This window comes from Pollicipes pollicipes, unplaced genomic scaffold (assembly GCF_011947565.3).
Source record: "Pollicipes pollicipes isolate AB1234 unplaced genomic scaffold, Ppol_2.1 Scaffold_6052;HRSCAF=7182_pilon_pilon_pilon, whole genome shotgun sequence".
NCBI lineage: Eukaryota > Metazoa > Arthropoda > Thecostraca > Pollicipedomorpha > Pollicipedidae > Pollicipes > Pollicipes pollicipes.
The window spans coordinates 11651054-11664670 of record NW_023596805.1 but is presented as its reverse complement, the minus strand read 5'-3'; the positions used below and the strand labels follow the sequence as shown (position 1 = coordinate 11664670).

At 58.9% G+C, this 13617-nt stretch overlaps 1 protein-coding gene across 1 annotated transcript in view; it reads right to left on the bottom strand.

Moving 5' to 3' along the window:
• The window catches only part of LOC119104793 (uncharacterized), a 21044-nt gene extending 17303 nt beyond the window's left edge, over nt 1–3741 (bottom strand). Inside the window, exons 1-2 of the mRNA XM_037228514.1 lie at nt 3734–3741; nt 2645–2752 (exon numbers count right to left, since the gene is read on the bottom strand). Coding sequence (XP_037084409.1) covers nt 2645–2752; nt 3734–3741 — 116 coding nt within the window. The remainder of the gene's footprint in view (nt 1–2644; nt 2753–3733) is intronic.
• Between the last annotated feature and the right edge of the window lie 9876 nt (nt 3742–13617).

Sequence of the window (13617 nt, the reverse complement as noted above, 5' to 3'; positions counted from 1 at the left end):
TACCTTCACCGGTACTGACATCTCTCAACTTCAACATAGATGTGTGACTGTATGCTTGTACCGTACCAACACTCTCTGTTAAAGTATCTAAGAAATCCACCGGGGACTTCTGGAGAGATTAGATGGGTCACAGGCCTAGGAACCGCAGTAACTTCTGCTTTCAGTTTGATGAGGGACCAAATTCATTTAATGCCCTCACGACGGTAAGCAGCTTCCGCCGGATGGGCTTGAGGGCGGTGATTCAGCGCCGGGTGGCACGTTCGAGGCAGCGCCTCGGCTTTGATCCGATAATAGATGCGCTTCCACTTTTACGACTCCCACTGCTGCATCTTTTTGCAGTCGCATCGGCCAACAGACAGCACCGTTTGGATGTCACTTTCGGCAAGCACATGAGTCAAAGACTAATCGGCGTTATCTTGGAAACCTATATACCGGCGGGAGCCAAGCTCTCTGTTGGAAAGCCGACATGTGTTTCCATTCATCCAGTAACAATCCAGAAGGTGTGTTCATACCACCCATCCAAACTGTAGGCTATCGAAGTGGCAATGCTGCAGCCGCGTGCCGTACCGGAGTTCTCCAAGTCAGACCACCATCCGTTGGGAGGTTTCGTGACGCCGCAGCAGCGAGCGGCTGCGTTTCGGTTGGATGAGCCAGCGCACGCGCAGGCAAACGTCGCCCACATCCGCACTGTCGAGCCGCCTCCAACAGGCCAAGTTGACCGATGCAGAACGAGAGTCAACGCGAGAGGCAGTCACGTTCAGGGGTATACACCAGTGTGCATTTCGCGCACGAGTCCAGATGCGCAGCTACACACGCACATGCGCCGATGCATATCCGATACGTATCCGACGGTACGGAACACACATAATATCGCCCCAGCACCGTCAGCCCCAGGAATGCATTCAGCCCCGTAACACCGCCACACCGCCTCACCGCTCAGGTACAGCGATGCCCCTTCGCCCCCTCCCCCATTGGGACCCCAGTGGGACCCCCATGGGATCATCAGTGGGACCCGAACCCTCGCGCGAAGCCCGCAGCAGGGGCGCACCGGCGCCCACGTGTACCAGCTGAGGACTGGGTGTGGGTGGGTGGTTGGGGGGGGGGGGGGGGGGGGGGGCAAACGAACGCACGCCGAGCTGCCCATCCCTCCCGCGTCGACGCCCACTCACTGCGTGTCGACTCCGTGACAGTGGCCGGGGTCCGACCGGCGCCGCACGGCCGGGGAGGGCGGCGAGCACGCCCAGCCCGACTGTCGCCAAGACCGTGCTTGCTTCAAAAGCATGCATCGGCGGAAGACGGTTGTCTGACCCTGGCGGCACGTACGCGGGTCGGCGACAGGGCGGCAACGGCGGCGGGGGTGGAGCTGACGACGGCGGGGCTAATGAGATCCGCTAACAAGTTGCAAGTCTTGGCGGCACCGACGATTAGAAAGGGACGCAAGCACGCCGACGTTCAATTTACGGAAGAATGCAAAGACGGTAAGAAGTGAGCGATTTTGATTCAATTACGCACGCGTTTGGAGCAAGGGAAAAATGAGCAGAAGGCGGGCCCGAGACGACTTTCAGGCCTGTCACGACCAGGAACGTGCGTGGGCGTCAAACCGATGATGAAGAGGCCACTAACGCACGCTCAATGGCCTCCAATGGCTATGATGGCACGTCCACGCCGCCCAAATCCCGCCCAGCAACGTCCCCCCCCACCCATTGCGACCGAGGACCTCCCCGATCCGGCTGGACAGGCGCGCAACACCACGCGACCCAGACGAGCCGGGACCGGCCCGCCGCCGGACGTGGTCACGGTCAGAGGCGTCACTGCAAGAGAGGGTCGCCGCCGGCCGCCGCCCATGTCGACGGCCACGTGGGAGCAGCGTGAGGGAAACGGCCAACCGCACGCCCGTCAACACCGCGCCTCGCGTGGGAGATCACGCCACACCCTCGCATCCAACAACACAACACACACACCCTCCCATCTAACAACACAAGCGCAGCGCCGATGGCGCCGGCCTCGACCGAGGACGTGCCGAGACAACCGGCCTCCGCCGGCCGCGACTGCCCCGCCCCCTGCCCACGCCCCCTGCCCGAGCCCCCTGCCCGAGCCTCGGGGGAGTGCGCTGACAGACAGCAGTGGAGGGGCCATCACTACTAATCAGCTACAGTTAAGCCGGCACGGGCGCCGGAACCCCACGTGACGGCGCATGGTTTTCCAGGCCCCGCAGGCGGTGGTGGCAGCGTCCCTGTGTCCCGAGGCCGTGCTGGCAGCGTCCCTGTGTTCCGACGCGTTAGCGTCTCGCCCCCGGTGTATATATACAGACGCACGCACACCGGTGGACGAGGCAGGGGACGTGACGTCGTCCGCAGGGCTGTCGACGCGTGCCGAAGTGCGCTGCAGGCGACGGCAGCGACACCGCCAATGTCCCGGATGAGGTGACGTCATCACGGGGTATGCTGGCGTGCGCTGCGTCGCGGCGCGCAACGGATAACCCTCGTCAAAAGGCCTGCCTGGTTGATGCCTCAATGCCTTGATACTGTTCAGGCGCACTGTGGCGCTTCACAGCATCGCCAAACGGTTATCGGATCACCGTGAACACTGCCTGCACCAGCACCATCAACATCACCACCCACTTCGTCACCATCATCGCCATCACCGGCCGCTGACGGCTCGGAATCGCGACTCCAGCTGTTTGGAGTACGCGTCCAGCTGGATGGCGACCGCCTCCAGCTTGGCCAGGCTCTGGTCCACGTCCTCCAGCTGCCTGCAAACAGCATGAGGATAGCGACGTCAGGTTACTGTGGCCATGGAATGAGTGGATGGAACCCCCGGCAGGCCGCTCGGAGCCTGGCCGGTGGGAGATAGCGCGAGACACTCACGGGAAAGGAAGTACCCCCCCCTCCTTCCCCGGTGTGGGCACTCGTACCACCTCCGCGTTGTGTCGAGGTGGCTACTGTTCCGATGTGACGTCAGCACGCGTCGACGTCAAAGAATTAATGACCTCAACACACGTTGCAGGGAGGATGGCTACCCAACTGAGCTTGCAGGAATCGGAGAGGAGGCACACACGCGTCAAGGGCCTGGATCACTGCGTCATGCCGTCTGAAATCGCGCACAAAGCAGACAGCGGGCGAAAAACAACGACAGTTCGACTGATGATGAGACAATCAGGCAAACACAAGCATGAAACAGCCGTCGAAGAGGAAGACCGCGACGACACCGCGGCGCACTTCGCAGCGACCCGCAGATCGTTCATTCAAGGTACAAGACCACTCAGCGGACTCAGTGGAAACATGGAAACCCGGGAGCCTGCGAGCCTGCCTCGAGACGCAGCGGGCCTCCAACCCGGCACGGTGGGCCGCGCGAGGGCGCGGTACATTGCATCATGTAAGTGAACGGACAGGCGACGTCGGGTCCGTTCTCCCGCGCTTGAGAAGCAGTGCACTTAGTCCAGCGTTCTGGAGAGCTTTTCGCTGCGTTGGTTATTCATGCGGGCTTCCGCTACGGTCATGGCCTCCTTGGTTAACTATTCACACGTTGGGAGCGTTTGGCACTATGTGGGGCACTCGCGCTACCATCCCTGAGATAAGTGATTTTGGGAATAGTCGTCGCCATAAGCTCAGCTCACAAGTACGTCCAGGGTCGGCGCGGAAGTAAAGCGCTCAGCTCCAGTTCCGGCGGAGACTCAGCGTGAGTGGTGCATGAGTGCGACAGGTCCTATTGTGACGGGACGGTGTGGGCTCACGCAGACATTGTGCTGACAAACCAGTTTTAACTGGCTTGGCCTGACAGCGGCAGTTTTAAGCTGATTTTCATAAGACGGCATGGGCCCGCTGAATGCTGGATGCACTCGAAGCCCAGCCAAGCTCTCGGCCAACCACGATCAAGCGGTGCATGACGAAAACTCTGGCGGCAATGCACAATAGTTTTGTGCGGCAGCCACTTACCCACCGCAACAGGTCACTAAGCAATCATACAATTTCACCGAGTCACTGGCACGGGTCACGCTTCGTGGCGGAGCTCGGCGTGGCCTCGAGCTTTCAGCAGACGTGTCACCACATGCAGCATGACCAGCATGCAGTTGACCAGCATGCAGCAGGGTCGCGTCGCTTCCGCGACACATCTGTTTTAAGCGTACGACAGGAGTGTGGCGGACGCTACCACAGCGCGCGTTACACCTTATGGCAAGAGCCATAACAAACATGTTTTTATCACGGAAATTTGAGATGATGATTTCAACTACACCAGCCACCTAAAAATTATTACTTAGTTCCCACGCACAGCGTAAGGCTGAACAGTGATAACCATCAAGCCAGTATTGTTGTTCGTATCACACAACACTAGTAACCTTTCACCGGAGATTTGCGTGCACAATTTGTAGGTGAATTAAAAAAAAATATATCCACACAACCTCATCCAGTGTGCACTTGTGCACACATGTTAAAGCAAACATCGGTCTGCGCTTCACTGCCTTTTGATCATATTTTAACTCAGCTTTCTCACTCTTTCAACCGTGCATTTTCTATCTTTTGTCTTTTCCGCGTCACTTCGGTATTTTGTTTACATCTGCACATGGTCTACTGTCTGGCAATGCGGCATTAACCGGCTCCTCACTGTTCTGAGTGTGGATCACAAACCGCCTATTAAATAGCCCCCTCGCTGCCCCCCTAACAGCCCCCTTAATACTTCCTTTGCGGCCCAAGGCCAGGATGATTCTCAAGGGAGAAGACGTTGTACAAGACAAGACAGATTGGCAACGACGACGAAGCAGGAATCCGTGCGATGAATTTAATCATGCGATCGGCATCTGCACCATTTCTGTCACACCCGGCGACCCGGCTGCTCCATGGCCGGTATGGATCGGCCAGTTTGACAATCTTATCTCCTGGCGATTGGGGGGGGTAATTCCTCTCGGGCCCGGCTGGCTGTGCCTCCGCCTCGGCTGTGCGGGCCAGATAGTGTTCCAGACCATTCATGCAGCGCGCTAGGCAGACAGTGTGACGGACTTCGCGCAAAATCACTATCTGCTGCAGGGTTTTCGGCCCAGGTGTGGTGTAGTTGCAGAGCACTACAGGTTCAGATGTCAGGCTCAGCGGCGTCACGACACCACTGCACAGTGGGTCAGTGTGCTGCAGCAGTGGCTGCAACGTGTGATTATGGTGACCACAGTGAGGAACGTATCCGTGACCAAGCGATCGAGAAGCCGTCTGCAGCTCCTCCGCGGCAGCACATACTGATGGAGGTGGACTTTACGTTCACGAAGACGCTGCTGATGGGGTCAGTGGAGACTGCATCACTACCGGATGGCGGAGTCAGTAGGGGGGGGGGGGGGGGGGGCGGCAGCGCCATGCAACCAGCTCTGCAAGCATCCCCGCCAGAAGCTGCGGGCGGCTCCAGATGCTGAATGTTGAAAATGAATGAAATGAATGAATGAAATAAAAACTGAATACAATAATGAATGAAATACAATTGAAATGAATGAATGAAATACACAATGAATGAAATGAACGGATTACAAATCCAAAAGTATGTTGCTCCAGCCAACGCGCTTCTGCTGCAAACAGGGCCACTACGCCAAGGATTCTGTGTGCCCTGCCAGCAACACCATCCGCCAACACTGTGGCAAGAGGAGACATTTTGTCCCTCAGTGCGGGGGGTGTTGAAGTACCGGCAGTGCCCGCACTGTTCGCACCTTACAGATTACGTCAGTGGGTCAGGAAAAGCAGCTGCACACATCACGGCCACTGGGTGTGGCAAACCACCATCCATGGTGGTCGACAGAAGCTTCCCAGTAACAGCGCTTCCCAGACATTGTGTGCCTGAGTGTAACATGTGAGAAAGCCTTCCGAACCTATAGGGAAGCGAAGCTGGAAGTGTTGGCAGGTCCTCAGAGGGTACGCATGACCGATGTGTACAGGGAGTGGACGCTGTCTTCAGCCGCGCTAGCGTCCAGGCGAGGGAGTCCAAGTGCTTGCGCGTGCGCGGTCTCCTTCGTTCCCCAGGTGCATCGTCTCATGCCACGGTGCCCACACCGATGTTGAGCACGTGGCTCCTCTGCTACAGAGCCCTGATTTCAGTGACGCGCGCGGGCTGCAGGCACTCCGCGGTTCAGTGATGTCCACGTGCGGTCTGTGCAGGTCTGTGCGGTCCACGTGCGGTCTGTGCGGTCTGTCTCCGCTTTCGTGGAGCCCGCGCGGGCCGCTCTGAAGGCAGACCCTCCGCGTGGTCTCAGGGTCACTCCTCGCTGGTGAACTGCGGCGGGCGAAGGAGACGACCTCCACGGCGCCTGCTCTGAGCGCGTAGCTGGTGGCGCTGGAGCTGGTGCTGGTACAGCCCGCGGCTGGCAGTTGCGTTCGGTGGGGGCGTGACTGCCGACTCCGTGATCACGTTCTTGTGCCTTTTGTTTGCGCGAGAGGGTGTGCCGGAGGAGCTAGTATCGGACGATGGGCCCCTGTGTCGGACGACGGGCCCCAGTGTCGGACAGTGGGTCCCAGCGTCGGAAAATGAGCTCCAGTGTCGGACAATGTGCCCCTGTGTCGGACGGTGGGCCACAATGTCGGACGATGGGTCCCAGTGTCGGGCAATGGGTCCCAGTTTCGCCCAGCTGAGGTTGCCCAGTACCTACGAGCTCTGAGCGTTCGAGGCCTGTTCCGCTCTCTGTACTCGCCACAAACGCGTGGCATAGTGGAGCGCCTCACCATACCGGTGGAGGGCACCATCTCGTCAGCTGGCACGCTGCGCCGGCCCAGAACCTCTCACGTGCAGGTGTTCCTGCGGTTGTACCGGGCCACGGCACACCCGGCTACAGGCATTTCGCCGTTGCACGCCACGCGGGGACATGCAACGCGCACTGGCCTGGACGTGACGTCACTTCCAGTCACGTGGGGCAGCCAGCTGGCGGTTCTGTCCAGCAGTACCGGGCCGGGCGCGAGCAATGCTGTGATATCCGTCTTGCCGGCAAGTCGCCAACTTGGCGGGCCTGAGACCGCGCCCGCGTGCGTCGCCGCACGAGGCGGGAAGCTGGCGGAGGGGCGCGCGGCAACCATTGAGAGGCAGATCATCCCTCCGAGCTACAAGTTTGAAGATGGGCGGTGGGTTCGCATCACGCGCCTGGTCAGAGCTCAGGCAGCCTACCTAAAGTCAGGTACCCACTCGTATTTATTCTCAAACACGCCACTTTCTAAATACCTCATTTTCATCTGTCAACAACAGCTGACATCGTTTTCGAGAGCGCAATTATGTATAGCGCAATGAAGCACCAGTCCTAAAATTGGTCACGTCTGGTGTGAAAACCTCAAACGTGTAGCGAACTCTTCAGCACCCAGCTCCTGGCAGATGACGCGTGTGTTGTGTAACAAATCAATCAAATATTTCAAGTGATGGAAGTGCAGAAAAGCAAAACATAACACTATGCATAAAACGTCTTAAAATTAACAAAATAACCTAACAACACAACGAACGAAACGGCGCGCATTTTGGGCGCCGGACGGATGTTTAACGGACGGTTGTTGCGGTAACGGAGGGACAAACGGTTGTGAGATTCGAAGCGTCAGCTCTTCAGCAAAGACTACGGCTGTTTGGATCGCGGATTCCCGTATCGACGGGTTTAGGGTCGATGGTGATCCTGTGCGTCTCAGGCAAGAGATGCTGTACCAACAACAGCACGTGTCCGACCCGAGAATAGACCATCATCTGTGGACGGCAGCGGCCGTAGATCACCGACTGAATAAAAGATAACTGAGCCGAGGATTCCTGACGGGTGGGGGGAGGCTCGGCACTGCCTGGATTAGGTCAAGCAGCATTCGCTCCGTTTATACTGAATGGCCCAGACCCGTAAAAGAAAGAGGATTCCTTCGCTTTTTAGTCGGTGCTCTCAGTTCCAGTCGGGCTGTATGAGCGGGCCACTGCGAGGGCAGAGCGTAGCCCGGACGTTCTCCGCTGGCGTGATCACGGGAAATGATACTGGACTCGTAATGCAGCAGGACAGGGCATAGATCTCGGAGAGGGCGAGGGCGGGGTGGGGGGTGGGGTGGGGGCGAGTAGCACTGCCTTGCCCAGCTGGCAGCAAGCCAAGAGGTCAACACTGCCCGTGGAGGCCGTGTCGAGCTCTGTTCCATATCGAGAAAAAACCCTGCCAGGAAAGGATGTTTAAAGAATATTCGTATAAACCGGATCAGCCTGTTTTGGGTGGTGCGTTCGGAGCGCACGTAACTAGAACCGTTTAACTAGTACACTGAAACCAAACCCCTGTAAGCCAAACCCTCGAGGTTTGTTTTATAGCGGAGTGGATTAGCATACAAATGTTCATAACATAGAAAGGGGACAGTTAAACGAAACCACGCGTTTCGATTCTCCAGCAAGGGCAAGCCACGAATGCGATTCAGTGCCGCCAGACTGATCGCCCGATATAGCTGTGTAACAGCCAGACCAGACCCGGCTATTACAGCGACCCAGTCTGACGACTCCACTGCCCGGGAGCCCACGACCGCGAGTCCCCCCCCCCCCCCGGGGGCGCACGTCCGGCCGACGCCAGGTCGGCTGCGGTGCCTGGGACCGGCCGCGACCACGTCAGCGACGGCCGCCCGCATCGAGCCCGCTCACTGCGTGTCGCCCGCGACGGAGCTGACGGCGTCAGCGACAGACCACCGGCAGCCCGCCGACAGCCGACCCCCATACGGACCCGTGACGGCGGAGGCAGAGGCGGGCCGTCGTTACATGACAGCAGTCAGACGGAACACGCACGTCACGGCGCGGAACGCTGCCCGGAGACCACATGTCATCGCTAATAAGCAAAAAAAGCGTAAAGCGACCGCCCGCAGGCATACCGACTGCTCGAGCGTGCCCGACATTGCACTCGCGGCTGCTCGGTGTTCACGCTCGGCTTAGCTGTGCGGAGTGGTGTCGCTCAAGGCCGGGGCGCTTCCGCGAACCCCGGAGAATCCCCGACACGGCCGGCGAGCACACCCCGGCAGGTTCAGAGCGTTCGTCGCCACCGAGAGTTCGTCGTCCCTGAGTGTTTGTCGCCCCCCAGTGTTCGTCGCCCCAGAACGTTTACCGCCCCAGACCGTTCGCAGCCCCAGAACGTTTACCGCCCCAGAACGTTCGTCGCCACAGAGTGCTCGCCATCCCAGCATGCTTGCCGCTCCAGACCGTTCGCAGCCCCAGGATGTTCACCGCGGCCTGGGCTGACGAACGTAAGCCGTGTCTCGGCGAATCAAAACCCGATCGTGAATGCTTGCAATGTGGGACGCCCCCCCCCCCCACCCGTGCGAGCGGTAGGGGGACGAAGTAAGGACTGGTGGCCTTTGGGATAGATTGGCTCGAGTCCGATGTGGCGGTGTTTCGTGTTACATGTGACGGTGCGCGCTATTTGTGGCAGTATTCCGTGTCACGTTAACCTCCGTCAATGGTTCGAAAAAATGCCAGGCGATGTCTGGACGTGAGCTTCGAACGATTACTGAAGGAAGCGGGTGTTTCCCTAATCCACTCGAGCTCTTTGCATCAAGCAATGCCAGGCCAACACGGAGCCGTGCTGGATGCGAAGTGGGGCATTTATGCCGTGTTTACCAAAACTTGCCAAGCGCTCTCGAAAATTTCGAGCCATTAGCCTTAGTGGAAACGGCCGAATGCCACCAGCTGTTCTCGCAAAGTCCGACGAGCGAAACGTCCTACAGCAGTCATACATAAAAGGAAATCCAAAACTCTCGAGAATACTGGTAGGAATACTTAAGATTCTGGAAAGTTTTAAGGCATCCAGTCCAGTCGCAGGTAAGATCCGGTATGAAGGAAATTATTTTGAAGGAAAAGTGTCAAGCCTAATGCCGTTTTATTAGGACCCTAAAAGGCACCCAGCTTCTATTTCCGCGCTTTTTCCGTTAAACAGTTTGAAGTTCTCGGAATAGCAGGCCACCGAGTTGGCATCACATCCGCGAAAAGCAGCGGCCCTCACCAGCCTCGTGTGGCTAACCACAAGCATCGTGTGGCTAACCACCAGCATCGCGCAGCAAACCACTAGCACCGAGAGGCCAATCATCAGCACGGAGGTGCTAATCGCGAGCACCGTACGGCTAATCCGAGCACTGTAGGGCTAGTCTTATCATTACCGATGCGAGATCACAAGAGGCCACCTGTTTGTGCGGGGCCTTAATGCGTTGCGCAATACCACGATATGGCAAAAAGCCACAGCATAACCACGCAACGCGCACCCGCAACTTCCGTAAACACGTCCAAACCTCGACCGCGTCTCTTGCCCGCCCTAAGCCACCGTACCCAAGCCTATCCACTCCGTCCCATTTCACTTCCCTCTATCTCAACTCGCCCTGTTCGGCTCTGCGCCATCCCACTCCGCTCAGGTTCGTTCTACTCCATTCTATTTCATTCACTTGCCCTCCGCTCCGCTCCGCTCCACTCCACTCCATTCCACGCCACTGCAATCCACTCAACTCCAACCCACTCCACGCCACTCCAATCCCCTAAAATCCACTCCATCCCACTCCACTCCACTCCACTCCACTCCACGAGTTCGCGACTCTCGCCATGCGGGTCCGGGGTCCGATGCCCCATATCACCGGCTCGAGCCCCGCTGGTAATCCCGGCAGTGGAGCGGATCACACGGGTCAATACGGCGGTGACGGCCGACGGCCGCCGCCAGGCACCGGTTCCTCGTACACCCGCCGCTCTTGCCCACGTGCCCGGCGTCCGCCGGGAATGTGAATATCAGCGGCGGCGGCGGCGGCTTCCCGGCCTGCCGCCTGCATGGCGGACGCTCTCGCCGCAGGGGCGGCGGCGGCGGCGGCGGCGGCGGCGGCGGCGGCGGACGCGCCGGTCGGGCAGCGTCCGAGCCGCGTGTGGGAGATCGTTTTGGGCAGGGGAGATACCATACTCCCCCCCCCCTCTTTCTTTTGAAGACAGGCGTGGGTGGTGGAACGCGAGTGCTCACAGTTGCCGTCGTGGTTGTGCACGATCAGCGGGCTGCTCCGGAGTCACCAGACCGACGGTCCGTGAGCATTCGGTTATCCAGTGAGACCCGCATAAACATCATATCAGACCTACACAAACACCCCCATCAGACCCACACAATCACCCCATCGGACCCACACAATCACCCTATTGGACCCACACAAACAATCCATCGGGCCCCACAAATCCCTCACAGAAACCACACCAACACCCCAACCGTACACCGCACAAACACAACACGCAAGAAACAGTCACACCATAAACGCCCCGAGATGCCACCCATCCCCGCACGCCCTCTCAACCTAACCGACACCGACGAGTCCGCAGAATCGCCCCCGGGCGTCCGGGGGTCATGCGATGCACCTGCGGCGCTGACCCGGGCGGTACATGCGGAATACGGCGGGCCCACGCCGCCGGCAAAGGTCGCAGCCTGTGCCTGGCGTGGGACGCGAACAGGCTCTTGCGATTCCCAGCGGGGCTGTTCGCACTCGGCACGAGGCCGGCTGACGGCCACACCGGGGCGGTTAGTTTTGCACGGTTGTCGATTCGCCAGTTCGCGGCTCGCTTGGCCGCACATCGTGTCACTTCAGCGCAGCCGGCACAGCTTTGGCGCAGTTGGTACCCTTTTGGCGCAGCACGGCACGGCATTGGCGCAGGGTCGGCACCCTTTTGGCGCAGTCGGCACAGCTTGGGATCAGGCGATGCCATTTTGGCGCAGTCGGCACAGTTCTGGTGCAGTCAACACCATTTTGGAGCAGTCGGCACAGCTCTGGTGCAGTCGGCATCTCTTCTTTCGCGCAGTCGGCACAGCTTAGCCCAGTCGGTACCGCTGGAGGAGTAAAGATGCGCTGTTTCAGACTGGCGCGTTGTCCAGACACATTTCAAAGCGTGTGCCACGTGCAGCTCGGTTCATCGACTTCGACACAGATTTCGACAAGGTCGGTTTATCACTTCGTTTTCATCGGCTTCGGTTTCGATTGGTTAATCGGTTTCGATTGGCTGGCTTTGCCAGCGCGGGATGACGGCGGCAGCGTACCGCTGCACTGCTGCTGGAGGCGTTCGGGTGAAAAGAGCTGCGGAAAACGCTAGGGCTGAGTCGTCCACTCGCAAAGGTCACCTGATGATGAGGTCGTGCTACAAGAATTCGCCGGGACCTGTTCGAGCATATCTGATCGTCTTTGACAGGAAGATGTTGAGGGTGATGGAACCTGACAACGCGCTTTGCAGTTTTGCCACCTTCGATGATGACTCGTCCCGGTGATAAAACAATATAAATGACACAACAAAATATGCGGGATGGCTTAGCATTGCTGCAGTAGGCACGTGCCTGGGTTGGCGTTTGGCAGGACGTCGGACTTCGCATCCTGGGACCCGAGTTCAAAGACCGCGCCTGACAACATGACATGACACTGCATGACCTGACATCGCGTGACTTTTCACCAACGCTGTCTTAACAATGGCCGCGACAGTCAGCGACGGCGGAGGCCACGCAAGCCACGTCCGTCGACAGATCATTTAAGGATCGCTTCTTGGGCCAGCGATAGGAAACCCACCGTGACTGTCTCCCGTGTCGACCGTGCGTGGCCGCGGCCACCACACCGGTAACCTACAACTCAACGCATCTCTCAAAGTCCGCCCTCTCTCATCCCCTGTCGTGTCACCGTCCACTCGGGGCATCTCTCGAAGTCCGCCCTCTCTCATCCCCTGTGCTGTCACCGTCGACTCAGGGCATCTCTCGAAGTCCGCCCTCTCTCATCCCCTGTCGTGTCACCGTCCACTCGGGGCATCTCTCGAAGTCCGCCCTCTCTCATCCCCTGTGCTGTCACCGTCGACTAGGGGCATCTCTCGAAGTCCGCCCTCTCTCATCCTCTGTCGTGTCACCGTCGACTCGGGGCATCCCTCGAAGTCCGCCCTCTCTCATCCCCCGTCGAGTCACCGTCAACTCAGGGCATCTCTCGAAGTCCACCTTCTCTCATCCCCTGTGCTGTCACCGTCCACTCGGGGAATCCCACGAAGTCCGCCCTCTCTCATTCCCTGTGCTGTCGCCGCCAACTGCACGTTCCGTCACAACCACCTGCCGCCAGCCCTCGGCCTCGGCCAACCCAGCACTCCTTCGTGCCCTCGCGCGCGGTGCCGTAACTAGAACCCGCCGGCCGGAGCGACGCGCGGCCCTCCGACGGCGGCGCCGGCCCCGGCGGGGGGGGGGGGGGGGCGGGGGCACCGCCACCGTAGGGGTTCAAAGTTACCGCGGCCGGCCGACAGGCCTGAGCCTCCGAGCGGCGCTGCCGGGTGAGAGCTCCAGGTCACGGCCAACGGGGGCACGCGACTGGCGCGGACCTCGCCCTCGCCGCTAAAGGCCCGAGATACGTCACAGGAAGGGAGCTGGCACGCAGTTTCTTGGCACAGTTCCAACTGTTCCGTCGACGGCACAGTGTTTTTTGTTTTCAGTTATTCCCCCAGTCGTTCTTTTCGCGCAGATTCACAAACGCAGTGTTGTATTGTGCAAAAGTGCAGGGACTTTTGTACTTGCACTGCACCGCACTTCAGAAGTGCTCTAAGCGGAGGAGGGGAGGGAGGCTGTCTCACAACCAACGCCCATATGCCGAATTTATTCTCACGATATGACATGGAGAGACCGGTTGTCCATACTGCTACAGGCTCAAATAGAAC